The sequence below is a fragment of the Neospora caninum genome, chromosome VIIa (genome assembly GCF_000208865.1).
Source record: "Neospora caninum Liverpool complete genome, chromosome VIIa".
Classification (NCBI taxonomy): Eukaryota; Apicomplexa; class Conoidasida; order Eucoccidiorida; family Sarcocystidae; genus Neospora; species Neospora caninum.
This window is the reverse complement of record NC_018393.1, coordinates 1,487,621-1,512,353: the sequence shown is the minus strand read 5'-3', so window position 1 is coordinate 1,512,353 and position 24,733 is coordinate 1,487,621. Positions and strand designations below refer to the sequence as shown.

At 59.8% G+C, this 24,733-nt stretch overlaps 3 protein-coding genes across 3 annotated transcripts; all 3 read left to right on the top strand.

Moving 5' to 3' along the window:
* Positions 1-265: 265 nt before the first annotated feature.
* NCLIV_021020 (conserved hypothetical protein) lies at positions 266-3,591 on the top strand (the record flags this gene model as incomplete). Its single annotated transcript, XM_003882298.1, has 2 exons — positions 266-975; positions 1,368-3,591. 2 exons carry the CDS (start codon positions 266-268, stop codon positions 3,589-3,591), a joined length of 2,934 nt encoding a protein of 977 aa, XP_003882347.1.
* A 1,965-nt stretch (positions 3,592-5,556) lies between these two features.
* Positions 5,557-15,955, top strand: NCLIV_021010 (putative Wee kinase; the record flags this gene model as incomplete). Its single annotated transcript, XM_003882297.1, has 10 exons — positions 5,557-5,595; positions 6,140-6,826; positions 7,029-7,372; positions 7,694-9,287; positions 9,758-10,112; positions 10,502-11,682; positions 11,947-12,296; positions 12,752-14,492; positions 14,993-15,559; positions 15,887-15,955. The coding sequence occupies 10 exons, from the start codon at positions 5,557-5,559 to the stop codon at positions 15,953-15,955; spliced, it is 6,927 nt and encodes a 2,308-aa protein (XP_003882346.1).
* Positions 15,956-19,623: 3,668 nt separating this feature from the next.
* NCLIV_021000 (conserved hypothetical protein) lies at positions 19,624-24,100 on the top strand (the record flags this gene model as incomplete). Its single annotated transcript, XM_003882296.1, has 6 exons — positions 19,624-19,794; positions 20,382-21,001; positions 21,407-21,715; positions 22,375-22,524; positions 23,412-23,505; positions 23,954-24,100. 6 exons carry the CDS (start codon positions 19,624-19,626, stop codon positions 24,098-24,100), a joined length of 1,491 nt encoding a protein of 496 aa, XP_003882345.1.
* Between the last annotated feature and the right edge of the window lie 633 nt (positions 24,101-24,733).

Below are 24,733 nucleotides of genomic sequence, written 5' to 3'. Positions count from 1 at the left end.
TATCAGATGCACCATCTTTCGTTCTCCTTTGCCCCGCCTTCCCCCCTCTTTTGCCTGCGGCTACCATAGTCGGCGTTTCTCGACGCCCCTCTCTCGTAACGGGGCATGCGTTCGTTTTCGCAGCTTTTAGAGAAGAGGTCGTTTCTCCATTGCTCTTCTACTGTTCTCTCCTCAGTTGCGTCGGCAGAGACCTTCTCCGCCGCGTGTTTTCGTCTGGTCTTGTGTCTTTTTCCCCCGAGTCTCTATCCTCCCACCGGACTGAGGAATGGAAGAAAAAAACAACGGGCAGAGCAGAGAAGGGAACGCTTTCCTCCTTCGCTCTCTTCTGCTCCTCGAGGCTCATCCCGTCAGTACCCGCGTTTCCTTTTCTCTTTTCTCCCTTGGATACCTCTCCTCGACAGCCCACCGTCTCATTGACTCTGCGAACTCTCTGTGGGCTTCCTCGGTCGCTTCACCCGCTGTGTCTCCTTCGGCGTCTCCGTCTGCTTCTCGCGTGTCTCCGTCTGCTTCTCGCGCGTCTCCGCCCCCTTCTTATTGCTCCTCGCGTGTCTCGTCCTCCGCGTCTTTTGGGGTATGGGGCGTCCCACTGGCGTCCGCGCGTCGCCTGCTCCAGGAAGAACAGAAGAAGAAGACGGCGACCTTGGCCGCCCTCGCCACCTATGATCTCTGCGGCTCTCCCGGAAGAGGAAAGCCTCCCCCCTGGGCGTGGCCAGACGAAACAAACCTCGATGCGTTTCTGCCTTTGAGCGACGGCGCGGCCGACGTCGTCTTCGCTTCCGACTCTACGGCTGGCGAGGAGGAGGGTCAGTTTCGAACTTCGGGGAATGGTGAATCAGAGGGAGAAGAGCGGCCGTGCGTGGTTCTTGGGACTGTCGAGGTCGCAGCTGGACTCAGACGAGGCCGAGCGCGACGGCGCAGTCCGGGCGTCTCTTCTGTCGAGTTCGAGGCTCGTCTGTTCCCTCCCTCTCACCAGGCGTAAGTTGTCTTTCGGTTTCTTTCACGCCCGCTGTCTCTTCTCTATTTTCTCGCGCCTACCGCACAACCGCTCCTGGTCCTTCACTTCGTCAAAGCGCCTTCGCCTGCACGTCTACCGTGTTTTTTGTCGCACGATAACCGTTTTTCGGCCATCTTTTGCCAGGCCGGCCTGCTGTGCTGTCCCCTGGGCAACAGAGGCTGCCTTTTTTCTTCCGTGGAGAATCTGTCCACTCTTTTCTCGCAGCTGCTTGCGGGCGCACACCAGCGGACCCCGTGCATGCACTTCTACTCACATACCTATGTAGATGCAAGTGTGTCCCCTAAACACATACATCTACGATATACACATCTCTATGTCTTGTCGATTTCGTGTATCCTGCTGCTTCTGTCAGGTCGTCTTCTTCGAGTTCGGTGCATATCGATCTCTCCTTGCGATGCATCCGGGGACTGCCGTCGTCGTTTTGCCTGGAGGCGCAGGAGGCGATTTCGCTCGGTGCGGAGGCGCCTTCGCCTTCTCTCGCTTCGATTGCCTCTTTGCGCAAGTCGGCAGGCAGAGACCGGGAGAATGCGGGCTCCGGACCTGAGGCGGAGCGGGGCGGGTGCTCGGCGGGAGAGGGAAAAGAGTTGGATGAAGGCGAGGCACTGAACGCAGGTGGAGCTCGGCCGTTCCTGGAGTCTATCGAGAAGCTTCTTCGCACTGCGGCTGCCGTGGAGGCCTTGCTCGTGAGTCACCTCGAAAGACGCGGAGCTGCAGGCGTGGAGGAGCGTCTCGTGAACCCGAAGAGAACAGAGAGAGACGCGGCGCTGGAGACGTACAGGCAGCGTCTGTTCCGCAGCCATGTCGAGAACTTTCTCCACTTTTATTCTGAGGAATCTGTGACGGAGGCGCCCAGTGCCGGCCCTTCCCGGCCTGCGCAATCAGGCGAGAAGGATCTGCGCCTTCACGGCACAGGCGAGGGAGACCGAGAGAAGACGAAGAGTCGTCACCGTGTCTCGTTTCAGCCCCCGCCGCACGCAGAGACAGCCGAAGTCCTGTCAGCCGGAGATGCGAGACCAGACTCGTCTCCAGGGCGTCTTCGCCCCTCGAGTTCAGCGATTCACAGCCCCCACGAGGACGAGCCTCCCGCCGAGGTCCGCTCGTCTCCCTCCACGACGCCCGCGCCTGTGCGCAGCCGCGAAGGGGCCTCTGGGCCTGACGGCGCATGCACTCTGCAGACCGAGACGCGGGACAGGAGCCGAGCAGAGAGTGCACGCGCTCGAGAGGGGTACGAGGCGCAGAGGCAACGGGCGGGAAAGTCTCCGGACGGCGACGGCGGCGACGACGCTGCGACAGAAAACGAGTGGAAGGGAACGGCCGAAGAACAGGAAACCGCCGCAGAGCGAGGGACACGTGAGAGCGAATCGACACGAGAACAGGCGGGAGAGGTCGGCTCGCGAGACAGGAAGGTCCAGGCTGACGGCCGACTCGCTGGGAGGGTTCCCTCTGCGGGGCGTTTTTCGCGCTTGTCGGACGGAGAAACAAAACGTCGCGATGGAGAGTCGGACGGTCCGTTCGCACCGGCCGTGTCGCCTTCCGACCGATCTGTTCCGTTTCAGCCGCTGCGTGTCTTGGGCACAGCTAGTAGCGCACCTAGCCCTCTGTCTCGCCCCACCGATGGGCCGCCTGCAGGGTTCGTCGGCCTCCAGGACGTCGCTGAGAGCCTCAGCGAGAGGTCGAACGCAGCAGGGGAAAACGGCACCCGTGACGCGCCACGTGTCGGCGTGAGCGGCATCTCGGCGTCTGAGCGCGGAGAGCGGCGAGGTGCGGCAGGCCGCCATGCTTCCGGGGAAGCATCGCTCGACTCTTTCGGAACGGAGGCACTCGAAGCCAAAAGAGGAGACGTGGGCGATGCCATTTCGCGCGCGCCTCGAGGCGGAGACGCTGCGAGTCAGGCGGGAGGCGGGGCGGAGGCCTGGGGGGCCGAGACGCAGCGCCTGGCTGCTGCGTCGTCTCCTTCAGGGCCAGCTCCTTCCCTCCCTGAGTCGCAGTCGCCCTCTGTGCCGACTTCGTCGTGTGGCATCTGCCGCTTTGGAGCCGCGACAGGCGCCGCGGAGCCTGCAAAGGAAGGAAGAAGCCCATCGCGGGAGTCGGAGTCGCGGAGCGGCCGCTGCGGCTCCAGGAGGCACAGCGCAGGAGAGGGAGGCAGCGCGGGTAGACTGCTCGCGGTGATTCGCGAGGAGGGCGAGGAGGAAGGGGGCGACACGAAGGCGACGCGGACCGAGGGCGAGAGGCAGGAGAGGAAGGAGAGGAAGGAAGGGAAGGCGCCCTCGGAGAAGGCGCAGCAAGAGGAGGCGGACGCGCTGCCGAGGCCGCGAAGCCTGGGTGACGCAGCGGCGCACAAGAGTTTAAGAGAGGCGGCGTCTGTGAGCGTGGGAACCCACGAGACGCCGACGGGCGCGCGTTCCAACGGAGACCTCACAGAGGAGACGAAGCCCAGCCGCGGAGCAGAGATGGGGAAGAAGGGCCAGGAAGTCACTGCCAGCCGATACCACACGGAGTTCGTTGAGCTCCAGCAACTCGGCTCGGGCGGCTTCGGGAGCGTCGCGAAGGTAAGCGTCAACGCGCGAAGCAGCTGAGCAGAAAGGAGAGTCGCGGGAGGAGACGAGAGACACACAGTGGAAAGGAAGGGCGAGCGGAGGAGAAGAGAGGGAGACGCGGGCGTGGGGGACCTGTGAAGGCAATGCCTTGAGGCGGACCCAGAACCGAACGGGAAGCGGGCCAAGAGACAGGAATCTGGCGGCGAACGGTTGGCAAGAACCGCGGGGGGAGAAGGCAGCTTAGGAATCCGGGGAAGAGCGTGAGGACACCCCGGAAATTCATGCGGCCAGAAAGAACGGAAACAAAGAAAAGGCATGTGGTCCGGATGCGCGGCAGCCCCGCCCTCCCCCCGCCCTCGCATGAAAAAGAAATCAGACAAGACTTGAGTGAAGAGAAACCGAGGGGACACGTAGAGACCGAACACAGCCGGGAGTGGAGACACACGCAAGGACTCCAGACGGGTTCTCTCCAGGGACTGGAAGCTAAGCGTATGAGAGACGATGGGCGTGTGATTTGGAAGGGGCGCCGATTACGAGGTGGTGCATATTTTGACGGCTTCTGGGAGTTGTTCCTCTGCATTCGCGCTTTCCTACACTCGTAGTGTGTGTGTATGTGTGTATGTGCGCGCGCGCGAATTCGCGTGCTCTTTCCATCTTTTCTCTGTGTTTGAGAGCGCGGCCGTGCAACAGTCTGTGTTGCGCGTCTCGAGGAACGCGTCCCGTGATCGAGAGTGATGCCTTGCTGTCCGCGTCTCTCACCGGCACCTCGAGGCTGACGGGGGGCGGTCTCCGTTCGCACGCACATGCCGACGAAAAGAGCGGATTCGCTTCAGAGCCGCTACGTAGGAACGGACACGTAGCCAGATCTGTGCATGCCGTCGATGCATGTAGAAACGTAGGTAGCGCTTGCCATCTCGGCGGAGCTGACTGCAGCACATGTCTCGCTCCCAAAACCCTAGGGGCATCTTTGCATGTCCACGTTTATTCAAGCGTGTGGAGATGCGAATGCGTATTTGAACCCTCCTGTGCGACCGGAGGTGCGAGGGCGCCGAGAGCGGAGCCGCAAACTCGCACCCGCAGAGCATTGTTTGGCTCAAGACGATCCTCCGCTTTTGTCTTTCTGTTGTGTTTCATCTCTCTTCCGTCTTCTCCGTTGCTCCACGGCACCGCCTCTACGCCGCCTCTTCGTCGTACCCTGCCGCAAAATCTCTGCCACTGCCCGTCGCTCGCGCGTGCCTTGCTGCGCTCGACCGCTTCCTGGCCTTGGCCTGAACGTTTATCGCCTCCCGTGTCCTCTCCACATCCTGCCGCTCTTTCTGTCTCTTCCTCCTGTTCTTCTCTCTTTCGGTTTGTCTCTTTCCCTCTCTTTCTCCCGTTCTTTCTTTCCGTCTTTTTCTCTCTTTCGTTCTCTTCCTGCCTCTTGCTGTCCCCTCCTTGTTCCTCCTTCTTTCGTTCTCTTCCTTTCCCTTTCTATGTTTCGCGCTCTCTCTTGTTGTTTCTTTCTCTCTCGTCGTCGCTTCTCTTCTCGTTCTGTCTCTCTCTCGCGGTTAACCCCTCCAGGTTCGCCAGCGCCAAGGCGGGGGGATTTTCGCGGTGAAGTGCATTCCTTTGCGTCAGGCGGGAGTCCGGCGACACGCCGACTTCCCCGGCGAGTGCCGGCAGAAGAGGTTCGGCGGCCTTTGCGTCTCCACGGGGCGCGGCCGAACCGACGCCGGCGAGGGCCGGTTCGAGAAGCGCGGCGAGCGCGTCCTCGTGCGGAGCTTCTCAGGCAACGACAAGGTCGGCGCCGACAGACGCGCCCGAGGCGACTGCAGGGAGAAGAGGAAGGCTCTCGCGGGGCGTCTCCCCGCCGACCCTGACGGGGTGCGAACACCCGCACAAGGCCTGCTGGGCCGAAAGGGCGAAGGCCTAGCCCGCCAGGAAACCGATCGACTTGTGCGCGGAAGGCGTGACGTCACTGCCGGGGCCTGCCAAGACAGCTACGACGACGCAGCTGTGGGGTACATGGAGGAGGCGACGATGCTTGCGAAACTGAATCACAAGGTGAGAGGCAGTTTCCGAGCGAAAACGCGTCGAAAAGAAAAAAGTGCTGCGTTTCCCAGAAAGTTTCTGACAGGGGATGCCTGGTCTTCTCAACTGGACGCTCATTTTGGAGATACGCCTATATGCATGTATCCATGCACAGGGACCGGTGGCCATACGTCTGTGAATCAATAGCTGCATCTGTATGGATGATGCACTGGGGATATACACGTTGACATGCACTTTTATCTCTCGCTCTGTGTGCCTTTGTTTGTATGGGGACACTTTTGTGTGCATGTGTCAAATCGTTGTGTACGCGACTCGCTGCGCCCCGTTCCAGATTGCACGCTCGCGATATCTGCGTCTCCTCTCTCCATACACTCCTCGTCCACGTTTCCGTGCATTTGCGTAGGCATGCGTGTGCGTGTGTAGTGGGGGGGTGTGCCCGTCTCGCCCCTTCACAGTTCTGTGTTTTGGTCGGTGACTCGTGCGCCTTCGCATTTGGCGCGACGCTTTCTGCGAAAACGTTAAAAACGTCTCGGCGGATTTCGCGCGTTGCCTGCAGCACATCGTTCGGTACTACGACGCGTGGCTGGAGGCGGCGTCGCCCTCGCGCCGCGCCGCGGAGTCGCCCTCTCGCCCCGAAGAGAACCCGCCGACAAAATGTCTCTTCATCCTTATGGAGTACTGCCCCGGGCGAACGCTAAGGGAAGCGATCGACTCGGGCCTTCTTCAGCCGCCTCCGCCCCAGCCGTCTCTCGGGAAAACGAAACGGAGACGGCGGAAAGACGACGGCGTGCGGCGCGGCGCAGACTCGCCCGCGCCCTGCATGCGACCGGACGGCGCAGCGCCGCGTCGAGGCGATGCGCCGCTTTCTTCTTTTTCTTCTTCCTCTTCTTCCTCGTCTCTCGTGCCGTCCTGCGTCGCAGGGGCCGGCAGCGGCGGCGAGGGCTCGACGCAGACGGCGGGGACGGGAGAAGCTGCGAACGGAGGAGGCGAAGAAAGGCGAGACCGAGAGAACGACGCCGACGACGCCGAGGACGCCGACGAAGAAGACAGTGAAGAGGAAGCACGCCAGAGCGAGGCGGAACGGCGAACGGCGGCAGAGATGGGCTTGCAGGCTCTCAAGTGGCGGCTCACACGCGACCTCGTGGGCGGTGTCGCTTACATGCACTCCTCTGGCGTCATTCACCGAGACCTAAAACCCAGCAACATCTTCCTCAAGGTTGAACACGACAGGCTCTGCGTCAAGGTGAGGGTTTATCTATATCTATCTGTATCCATATATATATATATATACGTGAATATATGGGGTTTGCAGCGATACAGCGTGACGAGCACATGCGTGGGAAAAGGGTGTCCAAGGCGCACCTGCTTACTCGGGCATGGTTTCTACTGGCGAGCGCGGTCTGACTGTTTCTTCACGGGTGTGCCCTGTTGCATGCGCTTGTTAGATCGGCGATTTCGGATTGACGACGACGGTGTTGAAGGGGAAGCATGCAGCTTCGCGGCAGCCTGTGGGGCGCCACGCGTCGCACTCTCGAACGAGCGTCGACACGCCGGTCCTCTCAGCTGGTTCGTCGCCGCCACTCTCGGGGTTCTCTTGTCCGGCCCAAGAAGTGGGCGAGTGCCCATCGGGAAAACCCGGCCTCGCCTTGCCGCTTCCTCTGCCGCGTCTCCTCGTCCCGCCTCTCTCCTCGTTCCCAGGTTCCCACCCCAGCGACACACCCTCCCTCCGCCTCTCCGCGGGTGTAGGTACCGTCTACTACATGGCTCCTGAGCAGGCCACAGGCAGCCGGTAAGGCACAAAGCGCTCACACCTACTCTTATTTATTTATAGCTTCATTTAATATGCCTACATATATGTATTTGTATATACATACATGTGTATATGCATATATGTATATATGTATAAATGTGTATCTGTGTCCCTGGAGATCGCTGCGCAGATCGATATTTTGCATACCTTCTCCTGTATGCGTGCATGCGGCGGGACTCAACGCGCATACAGGATGCATGTCTGTGTATATATACGTACTTGAGTCTTTCTTCTCTCTAGCTCATTTGCTTATTTGGCTGTCGCGTGAGTGCGTTGGTGTGTGTTTCGCGTCTGCTACAGGTATGACCAGAAAGCAGATATCTTCTCCTTGGGAGTCGTGCTGTTTGAGATGTGGGCGCCGCCGTTTACGACTGCGATGGAGCGCGCGTCCGTGCTCGGGCAGTTGACGCTTGACCACGAGCAACAAATGCGGCGGCTGCTACGCCCAGTCAAGGCGCCGCCGCCGTGCTTCTCTCCGGCGTCTGTGAGGAAGCGCCGCGACGGGGAAGAGGTCGGAAGTCTGGTGCAGAGCTCGGCGCGTCTGGCTGCGCCGCTCCGGCCGCGGCAGCAACGTCGAAGGCAGCAGAGGGAGTTTCTGCTCTTGCAGCGGACGGGCCAGGAAGAGGAGAAGAAGCGGTTCGCGTGCGCCGCCTCGCCAGAGCCTCCGACTTTCGAGCTCGCTCCGTTTGACGCGTTAGCCTTCCTCAAGCAGTACGTGCCGCACGAAGTCGCGCCGCTGATCTTGGCCATGATTCAACAAGACCCCGACAGGCGCCCGGCAGCCGACGCACTCCTCGTTGACGACGTTCTCCTGCCTCTCGAACTGAGTCAGGCGCTGCCGTTGGGGGCTGTCGACGAGTACGAAGTGAACCTTGTTCGGTCTTTCTCCCACGCCGCTCGCGAAACGCCCGGCCGACGGGGCGAGCTGTCTCCGCAGCGTCTGGGGTCTTTGCATGCGTTTCCCGACTTATGTGGGGAGACAGGGCCTGCAGGAGAGGCGCAGCGGCCTGCGGGGGCGCGCGGGTGCGGGCGCCTGGCCCCGGCGGCCGGCGCGGCGCTGGACGCCGGAGGCCGAGTCCGGGGCGGGAAGAGCAGTCGGACGCCAGCAGGACGAGACGCCGCCAGGACACCCGGGACGGGGCGACAAGGCGGTCGCCGGCGAGCAGCCGGCGGGGACGGAGAAGCCGCGCTGCGCGAGGACGGGAACAGCTCGGTGTGTTCGTCCTCCGATGGTGGCCAGCGGTGTCGCGAAGGCGACGAGGAGACAGGGGAGGCGGGGGGCGAGGGGGTGAGGAGTCGGAGGCGGGGAAAGAAGGACAGTTGGGCGAGAGTGGGCGACGAAGACGCTCGCGGCCAGCCGACGGCGCGAAGGTTGCCGAAAGACGCGCGAGGCGGCAGTGACGAGAAGGAGAGGCCCGAGAACCGAGCGGGGGACCGACTCGCTTACGCCTACTGCGCGCGGCCCTTTGGCGCGTTTCGCGACTCCTCCGAGACGGCCCTCGAAGTCGACACCTTTTCAAAGAGCGTCGGGCGCAGCCGCGAGGACGTGAGAGAGAAGCGGAGACGCGGGGATCGCGACGTCCACAAAGCGAGTGGCGGTCTCAGAGCCCGGGAGCCTGACAGTCCGCTTTCGGCTGGCAAGGGACGGAAAGGAGACAGCGACGTCGGCGAGGAGGGACGCAACGGCAGAGCAGGGAGGAAGCAACAGGACGACGCTCTCTGCGTCAAGCCTCGGCCTGCGCTCGGACACCCTTTCAAGCGGATCTACGCCGTCATTGCCTCCTATCCGTTCTCGAACGAGGCTGTTCAGGTCATGGCCACTCTGTTGAATCGGCACGAGGACGAGGCTGCGCTGCACCATTTCCTCCTGCTCAAACGCGCCCTGGCATACGAGGTGAGAGACAGGCAGCGCCGCGGATCCACGCAGGGCCTCACACGGCGCCTTTTCGACTCGAGTATCGCGTCGCCACTGTCGGAAGCGGGGGACGTCGGGTAACACTGTCGGATGCGTTTGCCTGTGGTTGGTGAGTCGCGCGGCCTCAGCGTTTTCGCAAACATAAAAGGACGTCTTTCGAAGGCATCAAGGCGGTCGCTGGCCGCTTCGCGCTTGACGTCGCTGAGCGTTTCACCGCCAGCGCCGACGAAAGAAGCAAATGCGAGCCTGTCCACAGATCCACGCAACGGAAGCGCACACACGCCTTTGTAAATCCGGAGTGAGTTCCTCCAGTGCCGTCGCGTGCCGCGATATTCACTCCTATGTGTGCATAATTACATATACATATAGATATATACACGTAGCTGCCTGCTTGGGGTGCACAGACACCTGTGTGTGTTGGTGTCTCGCTGGGTGGTTCGCGTTCTCAGAATATTCTGCTCTATCGCCTCCAGCAGTTTACCCGGAGTCTGGTCCGGCAGCACTGCGCGACGTGCTTCGAGCGCCGCGGAGCCACGCAGATTTTGCTTCCCGTTCTTCTGCCGCTGACGGGGCGGTTAGCTGGCAGTCTGAGTTCGACTCGCCGGCTGCTCCGCCACTCCAGAGTGATTGTCGATCTGAAGGAGAAGCAAGAAGAGGCGGAGAGGCGGGCAGAAGAGGCCCTCAAGAAGAAGGGAGGGCTGCGCGCACGGCGGGCGTCGAAGTGTTTTTCCGTCTTGGGAGAACATGCGGAAGGAAGGGGAGGAGCAGCCTCCGACGGGAATGTCTCCGAGGGCACACAACCAAGTAGGACTCCACACCCGCGGCGAACCTTGCCGCAAGTCGACTGTAGTGTCCTCGGTTCAGACACACGCACACACACACACACACACACATCGCTACCTCGCCATTTATACGTTAACGCATTTCCATTCAGGTACTCGACTGTATCCGTGTATATCTCTCTACGATCTCTCTGTCTGCGACCTCTCTGTCTACGATCTCGCTCTACGTCTAGCTACCTATCCATCTTTCGTCATCTCTCCGTCTCTCTCTCTGTAGGCCCTACTTCTCTCCCTCGGTGTATCTCTATTTATTTATATCGCCTGACAAGGAAAGATAGGGTGGAGTCGGGGACGTTGCCGGGGGGTCGGTTCTTATTCAGTGTGTTTTTGGCTGTGTGTTCCTTGTGTTAGGCGCGAAGAGACGGCCTGCGTGTCGATATACGCAGTCGGGCGCTGGCGCTCCGGCTTCGATGCCGTCTGCATTTTCTTCCTTCTTTGCTGCTTCCTTCTCCTCGGGCGCATGCGCCGCCCCCGCGTACGCGTCTCTGGACCGACAGGGCTTGCCGCCTCCCCATCTCTTCGCAGTCCCGCTCTTCCGGCCGTTTCTTGTCGCGCCGAAACCGTTTCTGCCTTCCGTCTCCTTTCCGTTCGCGTGTCTGCCGATACACACAGCCGTCGCCCCCGCGGCGGCGGGTGTATGTACACCCGAAGCGGGGATGGTGGCGGCGGCTGCGACGGTGGACGAGCTGCTGACTACGGACCACTTTTCGTCTCCAGGGAAGGGCGTGGCTCTGCTGTTGGACGCGGCGGCCACGCCGCTCATTCTTCCGTTCTCGCTTTTCCACGGCGCGGCGGCGGAGGCAGCTGGCCGCGGCACCAGCCGCGGCCACACGTCCCTGCCCGTCGTGCAGCGGCGCTGGGCGTTCGCTCCGACCTACATCAAGGCCGACTGCGCGGCTGGCCGCGGGCGCGGGGCCTCGGCGCGACGCGGGAAGTTCCGAGACGGCGACGAGGACGGGAGGCCGGGGGTCGGCGCGAAGGAGAAGGCGAAGAAAGACAAGGGCGAGGGGCGAGGCAAAGGCGCGACGTCCGGGTGTATGCGGTGCCTGAACCTAAGAGCCGGTGCGGCCTTGCAGGAGAAAAACGCAGGCGAGGTCGAGCGCGGCGCGAAGAAGGCCCGCGGCCAAGGCGCAAATCGCGAGCGAGAAGTCGCAGCCTTAGCCTCGGAGTCGCCCGCCGCATGCGCCCCACAGGAAGTGTACGCTGCTTTGTACGATCTCGTGGTGGACCTCGACGCGTTTGGCAACTGGGAAGACGAATTCGGCGGCTGTTTCTCCTTCTTCGGCGAGGACGGGATTCCGCGCAGACGCAGGAGCGAGGGCCGCGACCAACTCGACAGCAAGGAATTCGGAAAAGCACTCATCCCAGGCGCCTTCTTCGACGCAGAAGTTGTCGCCGCCGCTGCAGATGTGCTGGCGCCTCTCGCCATGGCGGCCACGCCAGAGAGCGGCGCGCCTCTCGGAGGAACGGCCCTGCTTCTCGTCTGGACAATGGCCGACCTTCTGCCCGCGATTCTCCAACACCTCATCCTGGTAAGGGCGGAAGAGTGAAAAAAAGGGGGATCTGAGGGGACAGTGCTGTGGGGAGAGAGGAGCGATCGTGTACCCACACCGAGCAGGCCGGTATGAAGCCGTACCAAGCGTCAACGCATTGCGCGTCCCTTCTCTCTCGGGCTCGGCTTGTCCCCGCCACGTTTTTTTCACGACTCAACGCAGCATCCTTTGGGTGAAAAAAGCGCATGCATCTCCGCTGCTGACCCTGCCGTGGTTCTCTTGAGCTGCGTCTGTTGTGCGTAGATCCCCGAGGACCGCGTGCGGTACTTCGCCAGTTGGCTGCGCGTCCAGGCGAACAGCGGCGGACTCACGAAGGAATGCCTCGAGGCGCACTTGCGAGCGGCCGTCTTATATTCGGAAGACAGTCTCGCGGGGACGAATCGCGAGCTCCTGGCCACTGGCGCTGGCCTCGCAAAGGGCTACGGAGGGGCCAGCGTGGACGCGGAGGCGGTCCCAGAAGACCGAGGGAAGGAGGCGAATGACCGCCAGGGAGACGAAGAACTAGTGCTTCTGCAGCTTCTCCAGAAAGAAAGAGACGAAAACTTTGTTCGGCAACAAGCTGGCCTCTTGTGGACTCTCCTCGGCATTCAAGGGTACGCTGGAAATCGATCGATTCGGCGCTGTTGAATCTGGTGGACGCGACTCCGCGCCCTCTCCTCTGTGCTGCGGGTGTGTTTTCGTCGTCCTTCTTTCCACGTTTCGTGGCCATCCGTCGCACGCCTTCTCGCCTGTTCACACTGCCTCATGTCGCCTCGCTCGCCAGGCGTCGAACCCGCTTCCGGCGTCTTCCTCGTTTTTCCGTCGGCGCCGGCCGTTTTGCATTCCACGTCCAGACACCAGAATCCTTTCCCTCCAAGCCGTCTATGCGTCGCCGTGCAGCTATCCCGTCAGCGTCGATTTCTCGCCGTGCGCAGTTGTCTCCTTCTCGCTCCGGTCTGTCGTTTCCGAGGGGACGGCGCGCCCCCGTCTCTCCCGCTCCCGAGTCAGCCCGCCGACCCTCTCGCTTTTCCTGTGTCTCCTTGCTCTGCCCCCGTCCCCGCCTGCTCAGAGAGACGCCAGAGAAGGCGATCGCGGAGTTGATTTCGTGCGTGCTCTCGCTGGACCGGAGTCGCGAAGACGCACTGATGCTTCTCGCGGAGGCAGATCCAAGCGGCTTCGTCTCCGCCTTCGGCGAGGCGTCCTTGCCCGGGTCTCTGTCGTTTCCGTCGGCTGACCGCGCCCGCGGGTCTGACGGCGCCGCGTGGATCGCCGCTTCCCGTTCCTCCCTGTCTCCGCTTCTCCAGCAGCTTCGTCTCCTCCGCCTGCAGCAACAGCTTCTGTCGCAGATCGAGTGTTTTCCCCCCGACCAGCAGCGGTTCGACCTTTTCCTCCCGTTCGACACTGCGCAGTACGCCCACGGGCTGGTCTTCTTCGTCCTCGGGGCGCCCGTCATGTCGACCGCCTCGCCGTCTCTTGGCATCGCAGGCGTCTCGAGTCTCGGCGGCGCGGTGCCCTCGCCCCACTTCGCAGGGTTTCCCGGCGCATCCCTCGGCGAGAAAAGCGGGAGTTTCGCCTTTGCCCGAGAGCCTCTGCACCCTGGGCAGGGGCTCTCGGGCCTCGCGCACGGCGCCTCGCTGCTCGGCGGCGGGGCTGACCACGCCGCGTCGCGCCACTCGAAAGGCCACGCGGCCGGCGTGGCGTCGAAGAGCGCCGCTCAGCAGGCTCTCGCGAGTTTGCGACTCGCCCACCAGCAGATGCGCGAGGTCCTGGCGTCTGGGGGGCGCTACGACGCTCTCCTGGAGGAAGTGCGCATGCAGGGAATTGGGGAGGAAGAGGACGCGGAGCGAGGCCGAGGCGAGAGAGAAGAGAAGCGCAGAGAGACTGGGGCCCACCGCGAGAAGCGAAGAAACCTGTCAGTGACTGGCGTCGAACTCGCGGCGGAGTGCATTGGGAAGCGGCTCCTTTTGCTGGCCCAGAATTCGAGCCACGTCTTCTTCCAGGACGACGCGAAAGGATCCCACTTTCTTTCGTGCGCCCTGGGGGCCTCCGCGCCGTTCGCGGCTTCGGCCTTTGCCCTCCGCGAGGTTGAGCGCGGCATCGAGACCAAGCTCCAGAATTCAATTCTCGCTTTGGAGGGCGGGAGTGGAGCAGGCACTTCCAAACACGACTTGCATGCGCATCCCTCAGCGCCGTTCCCCCCAGCCCTTGCATCTGCGGCGGGCGGTCTCGGGTCCCTCGGCCCGGGCCACGATGCGGGGTACCCAGGCGGGGCCGTCGAGGGGGCCGCGAGGAGCAGTCGAGTGTATGTACACCCGCACACAGTCAACTGGCACTCGAGCGCGCACGCACATTTCTCCGCGCTGACTTCCGCGCAGAATGGCCACTTTGCGCACGCCGGCGCGGCAGCCACCTTCGAGAAAGAGGGGAAACACGCGGCGGGTGTTTCCTGCGGCGCCGCCGCGGGGCCTGCCGCAGGCGGCGACGGCGAGGCGCGCGGTCGCGAGGGGCGGGTCCACACGAACGTGAGTCGCGTGCGGAGCATGTCTGGCGGCGAGGAGCGGAGACTCGCGGCGATGGAGATGAAGCGGCGAATGGGCGCCAGCGTCAGGCAACTCTTCCAGGACGCCCCGAAATGGGCCAACCAACCAGCCGCCCTCATCTGCGTCGTGCACGCGCACGTACACGCGGACCGAGGCGCCGCGGGGAAAGCAGAACCCGAGACGAAACAGCGAAACGAAGAACGGAAAGAAACCTTCCTCGCGGCCGCTGCACACGAACTTCGCATGCGCCTCCGGAGGAGTGGGGTCACGGTAAGCTCCAGGGACATCCGCGTTCTACAATGGGCGTGCACGCCACTTTGTCTCAATATACGTCAGACAGTTTTCTATCCACGCATATCTCTCTTCACCCCAGGGTGCCCCTGCTGCGATGCCAACGTGATGTGATATATATACATATACATATATATACATAGATAGACATATCTATATATATGCATGTATGCTTGTGTATCGGTATCCGTATGCACGTGAAGATTCATGAGAGGAATTACATAGGTCCCTCCGTTTTCTCATTCACAGGTCTTCAGAGACGCATAGTTACAAATCTGACAACATATTTGCGCACACACGTGCATATGGGGATGTAGGTTTCAGGTGTCTCTGTGGCAGGGGGTGTGTTTTAGGTCCGTGAATGCATGCAAGTGCGAGCGCGTGTGGGGTTGTGGGGGTGAATGTACAGGGCGCTGGTCGTGTCTTTTGCGCCTCCGCATTCTTTGGATTTCTGCCGGGTTTCGATGTTTTTTATTCAGTGCGAGATTCGATGGATTTCTGTGGCCGAGCGGCAACGGATGAAACGCCCCGTTCGGCGACCGGCCGCAAACTCCTCAGGTCGGCCTTCCGGCGGGACCGCAGCGCCTCCAGCCCTCGGTTCTCGAGATCTTCTTCAGTGGCTGATATTCCTCTCCTCGTCCCCTTCTCTTCCTGCGCCGTCTCTCCCTTCGCCTTCGCTTCACTCGCGGCATTCGCCGGCTGCTCTTGTGTCTTCGTCCCTGTCTTCTCTGCCCTATTCTGCTTCGCCTGCTGCGAGCGACGGCGAGGCGTCGGCTTCTTCGGAGCCGGTTGAGGCGCCGGTTCGCGTAGAGACAGGGGGCAAGGAGACAGAGGAAGGTAAGAGGGACTTCGAGGCAGAGCGCGGCACAGAGAAGCTGTTTGCACTTCTGGACGAGGCCGTCGCAGCGACCGACGGACGGGCGCCTGCGGCAGCGAAGGAGCCAAACGAGGAAGCCGCGTCCGTCGAGCACCCAAGAGAAGAAAGGGCCAGCGACTTCGAGCTCCACATCCACATCGAGCATCTCTCGGGTGAAGAGACGGCCCAGGTGCGTGTCGCGTTCGTTTTTGTGGGGCGATTTCTTCGCCACATCGAGACCTGTATCCGCAGACGTCTAGACCTAGACTTTTGTGCTTGTCTGCACGCGACCAGTCGCACCAGCGTATATATTTATTTGTCAGTGCATCTCTGGGCACAAGCTGGCTCAAGCATCCACATGTCTGTATACCTATATACGTGTAGAGATACAAATGCGCGTTTTTATGGATGTTGCTTGATGTGCGCCTTGAAAGTGCAGATTTGCCGGCTTACTTTCGACCGCCCCTCGATTCATTTCAGCATGCAACGACTTCTGCGTTTTCCCTCTGCTGTACAGGACCTAAATTCTGTTGACGAAGCAGCGGCGTTCCTTGCCTCACCCCGGGGAGCGAGGAAACCATGCTAGCTCGCTGACAGGAGACGCGAATGAGACGCAGTCGCACCGGAGTCCGCAAGTACAGATAGTTTTTGCGCAGGTGCTTGCCATGTATATAGGTGTATGTAGACAAGACATGCATGCAGTCGACGCGTGTCGACATTGACATCCGGCTCGTTCTCGCTACCTCACAGACACTCATCTGTACACATATTGAGGTAGGTGGGAGCGGCTTCCGTGTATGTACACGGCCCGAGAAGGTTGGAAGGGTGTCTCCCTTCGCGTATCGTTTCCGCTGTTCAGGCAAGCGGAGTAGCAGGCAGCAAGGCGGTAGATGACTTTCTGCCAGGCGCCGCAAAGAGTGAGGGCGGTCTGCGTGGCGCATTGCCTGTTTCGACTCCGAGGGACGCTCAGAAAGTGGTTCTTGCTGACGCAAGAATCACTTTCCCCGATCCGCCTGAGCAGGGGCTCTCGGGGGCGATGCTTGGGCACGGCCTCCTCTCGCATGCCTGCTGCGGCGTCGGAGCGTCGCAGCGGTGTCTGGGGCGAGAAAAAGCAAGATTTTTCGGGGGAAGCCGTGGCAGAAAGGCCAGGAAGCAAGGCGAGAGACGAAAAAGAAGGGGCGAGTTGCAGAGACTCAGCCCAATGGGAGCAGGAGCCGTCGGACCTTCTCGGCGTTGCCAAACGGCTCTCTCTGGGAGGGGCCATTTGCGTTCAGAGAGAGCGGCAACAGGGGTGTGTTGTCTTCGCCAGCCACGGGCATCCGCGAGCTGAGAGGAGGTTGTTCGTTGGAGGCGCCGGGGAATCTAGGAAATGCAGTCGTTTTAGACACACAGTTTTTCTCACCGCACAAGGGAGATTAGTGGATTTGTTGCACGTCTCGGCGTCTGAGCATGCCGACGCATGGCCCGCGTGGCCTGCACAGTGTCGGATCGAAGACGAAAGTCGTTCTTCTTCTCGTTCGTGCCCCGCCACGTTTGTCGCTTGAGACAAACTGCCGCCCGAGAGGCCGATGGTCGGCCCTTCGCGGCAGCGTCGCGCGAGGCGCCTTTGCGAACTTTGGGGAGGTCCCGCAGGCGTCGCTGCGTGCAGTCTTCAAGCATGTCGTCGCTTTTTATGGAAATGACAAAGTGTCTTCATGGGCCGCGATGTCTCTCTCGGTCGCCCCGGCAAGGCGCTGGCAGAGAAGACACGGCGCTCGAGCTACCGGTTCAGGAACTCGCGGAGGTTGGAGCAGGTTCTCCTGTTCACGTGACCTCGTAAAACGCTTTGAAAGCAATCACAGCTGCTCTCGAGAAAGAGATCTTTTCTACTCGCTTCCTCGTATTTCGCGCGTTTCCACCTCGGTCGAAAGGCCTTCAGTTTTTGCACTCTGGAAGCAGGGCGCTGTTTCCGCGTTCCCTTTTAGGCGAGAAAAAACGGTCATTTTGCTGCGGGTCAATATTCCAGGAGATGCAAAACGAGAACCAGCTTTCTCACCATTTGGAGTCTCAGCGTACACGGTGTAGTTGGAGTCTCAGCGTACACGGTGTAGGAAAGCCCAGATACATAATACACAGACAGCGGTGGGTCACACATCGTATCGAGAAGCAAAGATAAATACATATATATGTATATATGTATTTGTGGGTAATTTGACACATTTATTTGCAGAGGAGCGCGTGTGTTGCCTGCATGTCCGCGACAAAACTCGTGTAATTTCAGATAAATATCCTGTTTCATCAGAAATACCTATTATTACTGGTTCTGCTTTACAGGCTTTAGAATTTTCTACTGATTCAACATCAAATAAAAATTTGTGATCTCGACCAAAGACCTCATGCTGCGCGAAAATTCCTCATCTGTAACCTGCGACGCGCTCAAATCTCGCTTCACCCCGCCCGCATCTGCAGCACTGGTATTCGTGCCTCAACACGAAATCGCGAACTTGCACAGACACCGTTGCCAGTAATTTGTGTTGTGCATGCTCGCAAGTACCAGGTCTAAAGCAAATGAGACGTCTGTTGGAATGATGCGAAAAGATAACATCCTCAAGAGTAAGGGGTTTGCTTGTGTCTTTCGCGGTTCCTTCCGTTCCTCGCTCGACGCAGAAGGAAGGCCGGAGTGTACGCGATCGGCAGCCGTGAAAGAGCGCTCAGCTGCGCAACGTCCAGAACCTGCTTGTTTAGAGGGCAAGAGTGCACGAGATGAAACGAACCAGCCTTCTGCACGCACATGTTCATTTTTGTGAATGCAGAGGCGTTCCTTTGGAGTAGTGGGCCGAGCAGGACATCTGTGAGCAGTCTCCCTCCAGAGAGATATTCTGGCTCTGGGGCGAGGTCTGAGCCGGTGCCGGGTGATTTTGCCTCTCTCCCGCCAGGGACCGAAACGCCGTACAGGAGCTCGCTTCGCGCTCGCGGCGCGAGAAAAGCGAGCGGAAGGATGCTTTACCAAAAGGGAGGGTACGAAGCAGCAGGTCAGGTTTGAAGGTTCACGAAGTCTGGGTTTTCGGTTTGGGAGCGGTCGCAGCTGTTTCCTTCTTGCGCCTCTCAGCACACCTTCGGGCGTACCGGCAGGTCCACGTGTGAATTTCTGAGACTCTCTCAGTCGCCGATGCGCAGCAACCTAGACCAGAAGCTGGCCGCACGAGGTTTTTCTCCCGCAGCGTTTCGGTGCCAAGGGATCCGAACTGGCCCGAAGACAAACAAAACCCGGAGAGAAGATTGCTCGATTTGTGTTGAAGGATCGGGGTCTGTTTTCATTTTGGCGTCACTGCGACGTCTCGACGACGTAAAATCATGCAACAGGCATGTGCATGCAGCGATTTTCGGAAAGAGTTACACGTCGCGACTTCGCTGTCGTGTCTCAACGTTCCTGGCCAGAATCCTCCAGTTCGGGATTTCTTCGTTCATTCAGGTGCGTTGTGTTTCGCGGAGCACACGCCTGCGTTTTTGGCGAACACGTGGCCCCTGTGGTGCCTTTCGCTGGAGAATTCGACGACTCCGCTGCTTTTTCTTCACTTGTGCCTGTCCTCTTTTCGCGTTCCTCTCCCTTCACAACTTCCCGTTTCCTTTCCGTTCTGCTCTCCTGTGTCGAGAAGTCTAGAAGAAATCCCGTTCTGTCCTGTCTTGTGAATCCGACATAGCCGTCGCCTCCGCCGTTCTTGCATGCAGTCTCTTGCGTCTGCGAACGAACCTAGCGCCGCCGTCAGCGCATCACCTGTGAAAAAAGTGCGGCTGTCGCCGCCCATGGCTTCTTTTCTGTCTCCCAATACCTTTTTCCGTGTTTTTCTGCGACTCTCCGCTCCTTTGTCACCCATGGTCTGCCTCTTTCAGTTCTCTCTCGTCGCGCCCTGGTCTCGTCTCACGGACTCCTGAGATTCTTCCAGAATGGAGAGATCCTCCTTTCCTCATTTTCGCACCTCGTTTCGGTCCCCTTCTTTTGCTTTCCCGCTTTTCTGCTCCTTGCTCCTCTCCCCCTCGCTCCTCTCTCGTTTGTCTTGTCCGCCTCCCTCGCCGCGTAGTTGCTAGGCGGCGACCGGCGTCGCCCTCGTTTCTTTTGTGTTACTCTTTCCTCTTCCGTCTCTTCTTTTCTCGTTTTGCTGGCCAGCGGACGCCCCCGGCTCTCTCTCTCCACTTCTGCTGTTCACTGGTAATCACCCACTGGACTGTCCCTTTTCTGCATCTCGACCTCTGGGCCCCGTCTCTCCACCACACGCGATGCTGCCGCATCAGCTGAAGCGGGCTGTCGCCGAGGCAGAGGCGCATGCAGCGGCGCAGGCCGGTGCCCAGGGCGGAGACGGCCGAGGCGAGGCCTTGCCTGCGGGAGAGGCCGACAGGCTTCGCCAGCTTCAAAAAGATCGCGCGCAACTTCAGCTTCGAAAACTCCAGGTAGAGACCAAAACACAGAATGAAGGGGGCTTTCAAGTGGAAAACGAGGCTCCATTCATGCATGTACACACAGGCCTACCAGATAGGTCTCTCAGTATGTATCGAGGCCGTATGTAGGTGCACGTGGAGTGTGCGTCTCTCTCTCTCTCTATATATATATATATATATGCACATTCATACAGATATGTATATATGTATATAAGTCTCATTCCACTTTCAATTTCTGCATATAAGCATATAAATATGTGTTGGTAGAGTCCTACGCCTCCACAGACACACTAGAAATGGAGTGCTTTTCCTTTCCCCCTTGTCGTCAGTAGCCTCCCAGTTTGTGTCTCATCTGAACACGCGAAACGTGGAAATCTTTTGCTCTTGTTTTCCCTGTCTTCCCGTACGTAACTCGCGGCACCGCTTCCGTCTTCTTCAGGAGGAAATGCGCCTCTTCTATCTCTCCCTCTGTATATATGTATGTATATGCATATCGGTAAATGTGTGTGTTGTCGTCGTCGACGTCTTTGGTGTCGCTTTTCTGTCGTCTTGCCAGTTTGCGTCGACAGTCGGCGCGGTTTTTCGGTGTTTTGTTCCAGGCCGATGCGGGTTTGATTTCGAAGCAAGCAGCCGTGGTGGCCGCCGCTGGCCTCGAGTGGCTGTACGATCAGCCCAAGGGGAGAGAGGCGCAAGAGGCTGAGCGGGAAGCGTACCTTCTAGGGAAGCCGATCGCGGCCCCCTCGGCGTCTTCCGCGTCGGCGTCGCGCGCGGAACAAGTCGCTGCGGCGCGAGCGGGTGGGCGAGACGCGCGGCGCGGCGAGGTGAAGAGTGCCGCCTTGTTCCTGCCAACAGGGGCGCTGCTGCGCGCGAGCGACGACACGCTTCGGAAGCTGAGAGAAGATCCGCTGTTTCTGATCAAGCAGGCGGAGGTCACGCAGAAGAAGATCAAGGAGGCGAACCCGATGCTGCGACAGCGGGAGCAGGAGCGAAGGGAGAGACAGCGCGAGGAAGAGGAGGCGAAGCGGCGAAAGCGAGAGCGGAAGGAGGCTCGCAAGCTGAGGAAGCAGATGAAGAAGCAGAGAAAGCGGAGGCGGCGCGAGGCGGACGAAGAGCGATGGCGAGAAGAGAGGAGACACAGGAGATCGCGCAGCGACTCAGACAGCAGCGACTCAGACAGCAGCAACGAAGATACGGAACAGCGAGACGAGAGGAGGGAGAGGTACGGGGACTCCAGAAGAGATGACCCTAGGCGGCACGCGTCGGACTGGAGACGCGGAGACAGGCGTGGAGGAGGAAGAGAAAGAGGCAGAAGCAGAGACAGCGGTTCGCGAGAGAGGACACGCGACTGGCGAGTGAAGCCGGAGATGCCTAGCCGCTCAGATGCAAGCAGTCGCGCGCCGAGGCTGGATGACGCACGCACTTTGCGTGGCGGACGCAGGTGGAGCGAAGAGCTTCGAAGAACGAGTCGGTCGATCTCGGAAGATCGAGGCAGGAGAGAGAGGGGAGGAAGAGGAGGGAGGAACTGGCCCAGCTCATCGCCAGAAGAGGGCAGTCGAGACGCGCGACGCAAAAAAGGCAGCGACAGCGGCGCGCGTGACTCTTCTTCGTCTCCGTCGCGCTCCAGAGAACGGCCGGAGCGGCGGTCCCCCCACAAGGGTGAAGCTAGGCCGCGGCTTCCCGTCAAAGAAGAGCCTCTTCCGGTTCAAGTCAAACGCGAACCGTCTGCGTCTCCCCCTCGGTCTTCTGCCTCGGCTGGAGAAAACGGCGCGCCTGCAAACACAGCGACGACGCGGAGGCTCTACGGGCCCGCGCGACCCGACGTGGCCGCGATTCAGACAGAGGCCTTTGGAGTCACGGACGAGATCGCGCCGCCTGCCGCCATCCAGGAGAAAGCGCGCGCGCTTCAGGAGCAGCGCGAGGCTCAGCAAAAGGCGTAGGCGGGGCACAGACCACACAGCGCGGGGGGGATAACAAAGGTGGGCCAAGAAGGCGGAAGAAGCGGAAGTGCCTGACACGGGGGATGTGGAACAGGGCGTCAAAGGGGGACAGGGGAAATAGGGTTTGAAACAGAACCGACTGGGAGCTCCAGAACACCCTTGACCGAAGGGACAAGGGGTACCTCCGAAAATGACAGGACACGAGAACGCCGCTCTGGTCGGCATGGAAAAGTGTATATCTGCGTCTCCGTCGCAAACGATATAAGGGTTCATATACACCTCGGTGTGTATGTGTGTGTATATGCGTGAATCTCTGGATGTCCATGTGGACTTACTCGCGGGCTTCAGGGTTTTAAGGGGAGGTCGGAAGGTCAAACTGGCGCGCGACATTCTGTAATTTCTTGTGGGATCTTCGTGAAAGGAGCGCCGAAAGCGAACGTCCACTTCCCGTTAAAGATCCCTTTTGGACTGGTGCTCGCCGTGGGGCGGCCACTCCAAGATGGAGAAGGATCGCATTTTCGTGAATGCATCCCCCTTCGCGCCTTGCTCCACCTGCGAGTGTCAACCGCATCTCTGTGTCGAGGCGAGGAGAACCTGTGAAAGACTGGCAGCGCATCCATCTCCGGTGTTTCCGCTTGCGTCTGGGTGTTCACAGGGCGGTCGCGGCGCGCAACGCGGCGATTGACCAGGCAGTGAGAGAGAGACGAGAACAGGAGCGGAAGAAGTCGCGGAGTGGAGACGAACGGTCCGAGGGCCGGAGCGAGGCGGCAGACAAGCTCCAGGAGATGAAGGAGGCAGGCCTGAGGTGAGAGGAATCCAAGAACAGGGGGACGCGAGGACAGGGAGAACGCGAGAGAGGCAGCAGTGAACCGAAGAGCGGGAAAAGGGGACAGATCAGAGACTGAGGAAAGGGATAGATAGGCAGGCGTCCCAACACGGCAGCCGCATCACATGGGGGGCTTGTGCTGAGGCGTGTGTCGGTGCCTGGAAGGCGTCTCCACGAAACGCAGAACTCGTGAACAGGAATAAATGTCCATTTGCTCCCTTCTCACTGTGTGCTCATTCGCTGAGATCCCGTTGCACCCATAATCGGTTGTACCTCGATACATCGATATGTGAAAAAGGCCGTGCATTCGCTCTGAGGCTTCGGCAGGCGTTTGTTGGTGTGTCTGCTCCAGTTGCTTTCCGCCAGTCTACCAACTGTGTGAGATGCCAGCACTGAGGGGAAGAAGCGTGACCTGACAGGAAGCGCCGCCGCGGGCGCGTTTGCCGTCGCCGCCGTCTCTCGTGGTTCCGGGAACACAGTTCGTTTTCTGGGTTTTCCGTCTTTCCAGGTTTTCGTCAGACATTTTGCTGTTGCGCAGGCTATGTCACGTGACGGGCAACAGCGCAAAGAAGGGATGTGCCTGTGCATAGGCAGTTGTTGTGGATCCGTACACCTGAGTTCGTTTTTCTCCATGCTTCTTCATGTATGGATTTGGAGGTTTCCACACAGATCTCTTTGTACAGGGACAGGGGCGGGAGCCCCGCGGGTAACCGGTGTGGTGCGCGCTGTTTCCGCCGACGAATAAGATCTGCAGAATGTGAACAGGCGGTCTGGCTCGACATGCGCCAGTGCCAAGGCGGGTCCCGGAAGTGCCATGGAGCTAGGAGGAACCCTAACTCTCGTATCATCTCGTGTCTTTGCTTCAGGCACGAGGCGGACAAGGCCCGAAAGCACGAATTGCTGACGATGAAGGAGACGCTCCAAGCGCAGTTGGAAGAAAAATGGAGAGTGAAGACTGAGGTGAGGATTTGGTCCGTGATGCTTCCAACGCGTCGACCGATAGCGTTTTCCTCCCTTGGGGGACTCTTCTTCAGCATTCTGAAGGAGCTGTCTACGGTTTATGAAGTCACGGCGTCTCACTAGATAGTTCTCGCGGCTGTCGAGACTGCGTCACCGGTCCGTCAGCTCGTCACACTGAGCAGCGATGGAAGGCCGTTACGTTTTCTGGCCCTCTCCACCTTCAGCCCGTCTTCACACTTCTCGAGAATGCCTCTCGGGGAAGGGATTGCGTGCGCCTGTAGCCGCCATGTAAGAGACAGCACTTCTGGAGCTTTCTGCTCGGGCTTTGTGGGGGACGATTTTGGTGGGATGCGGCGCTCACGCGTGCTACGTTGCCAACATACGCGTGTTTGCCAGACAGCAGCCCCAATGTGACCTTCTGCAAGGCTGCGCGTTCCTTTGTTTTCAGGGAGGTGAACTGTTCAACTCGATGCAGCGTCAGGCCTTCTTCAGCGAAGGCAAGACTGTGGAAGACTTCCTGCAGAGACGCAGGGCACGACGGAGGAAGGGAGCAGACGACGATGACATCCTTGCGACAAATGCCGAGCAGCGATGAGAGTGCACGCAAAGGAGCCGCTAGGAGGCGGGACACCCGAACGCCTCCCGCAAAGGCTCCATCACGAAGGATGCACTTGCTGATACCGTTAGAACAGAACGAAAGCGGGTCAATTTACTCGGGAATTCGTCGAGGACGGCACACACGGCCGCTGTTGACGAGAGCCGTGGCTGATCAGGGCCAGAGTGAATCACTGACACATCCCGCGTGCGCGAATGTCGTGCGCTGTGTCTTGTTTTGTGTCTTGCTTGGGGAGTTGTTGCGTTTTTGAAAAAAATGAAGGGGAAAGAGAGCAAGCTCCGCTGGCTGAGGCTAGGAACGCTGTAGCTGGAAATAGGTGGGGTCCTCCTATTCCGGTGCAGATGTCGATGTTTCGTTATTCGAACGACAGGTTTTTTCCGAACGCGTTCGGTGGTTACAGTGTCTCTGCGAACCAGAACTATAGCGAAAACTGTCATAGTGGCAAAACCTCAAATCTCGCGCTGGCGTCAGCCGTGGTCGTCGATCATGGACCCCGGCACAGAAACAGACTTCTGCGACAGGAACGATCCAGCGTGACTAACCAGCGGAGTAGTCTGTAGTCCCGAAGTCTGGCACTGATACGTTCGGGGTCAACCACAACTTAAATTCGAG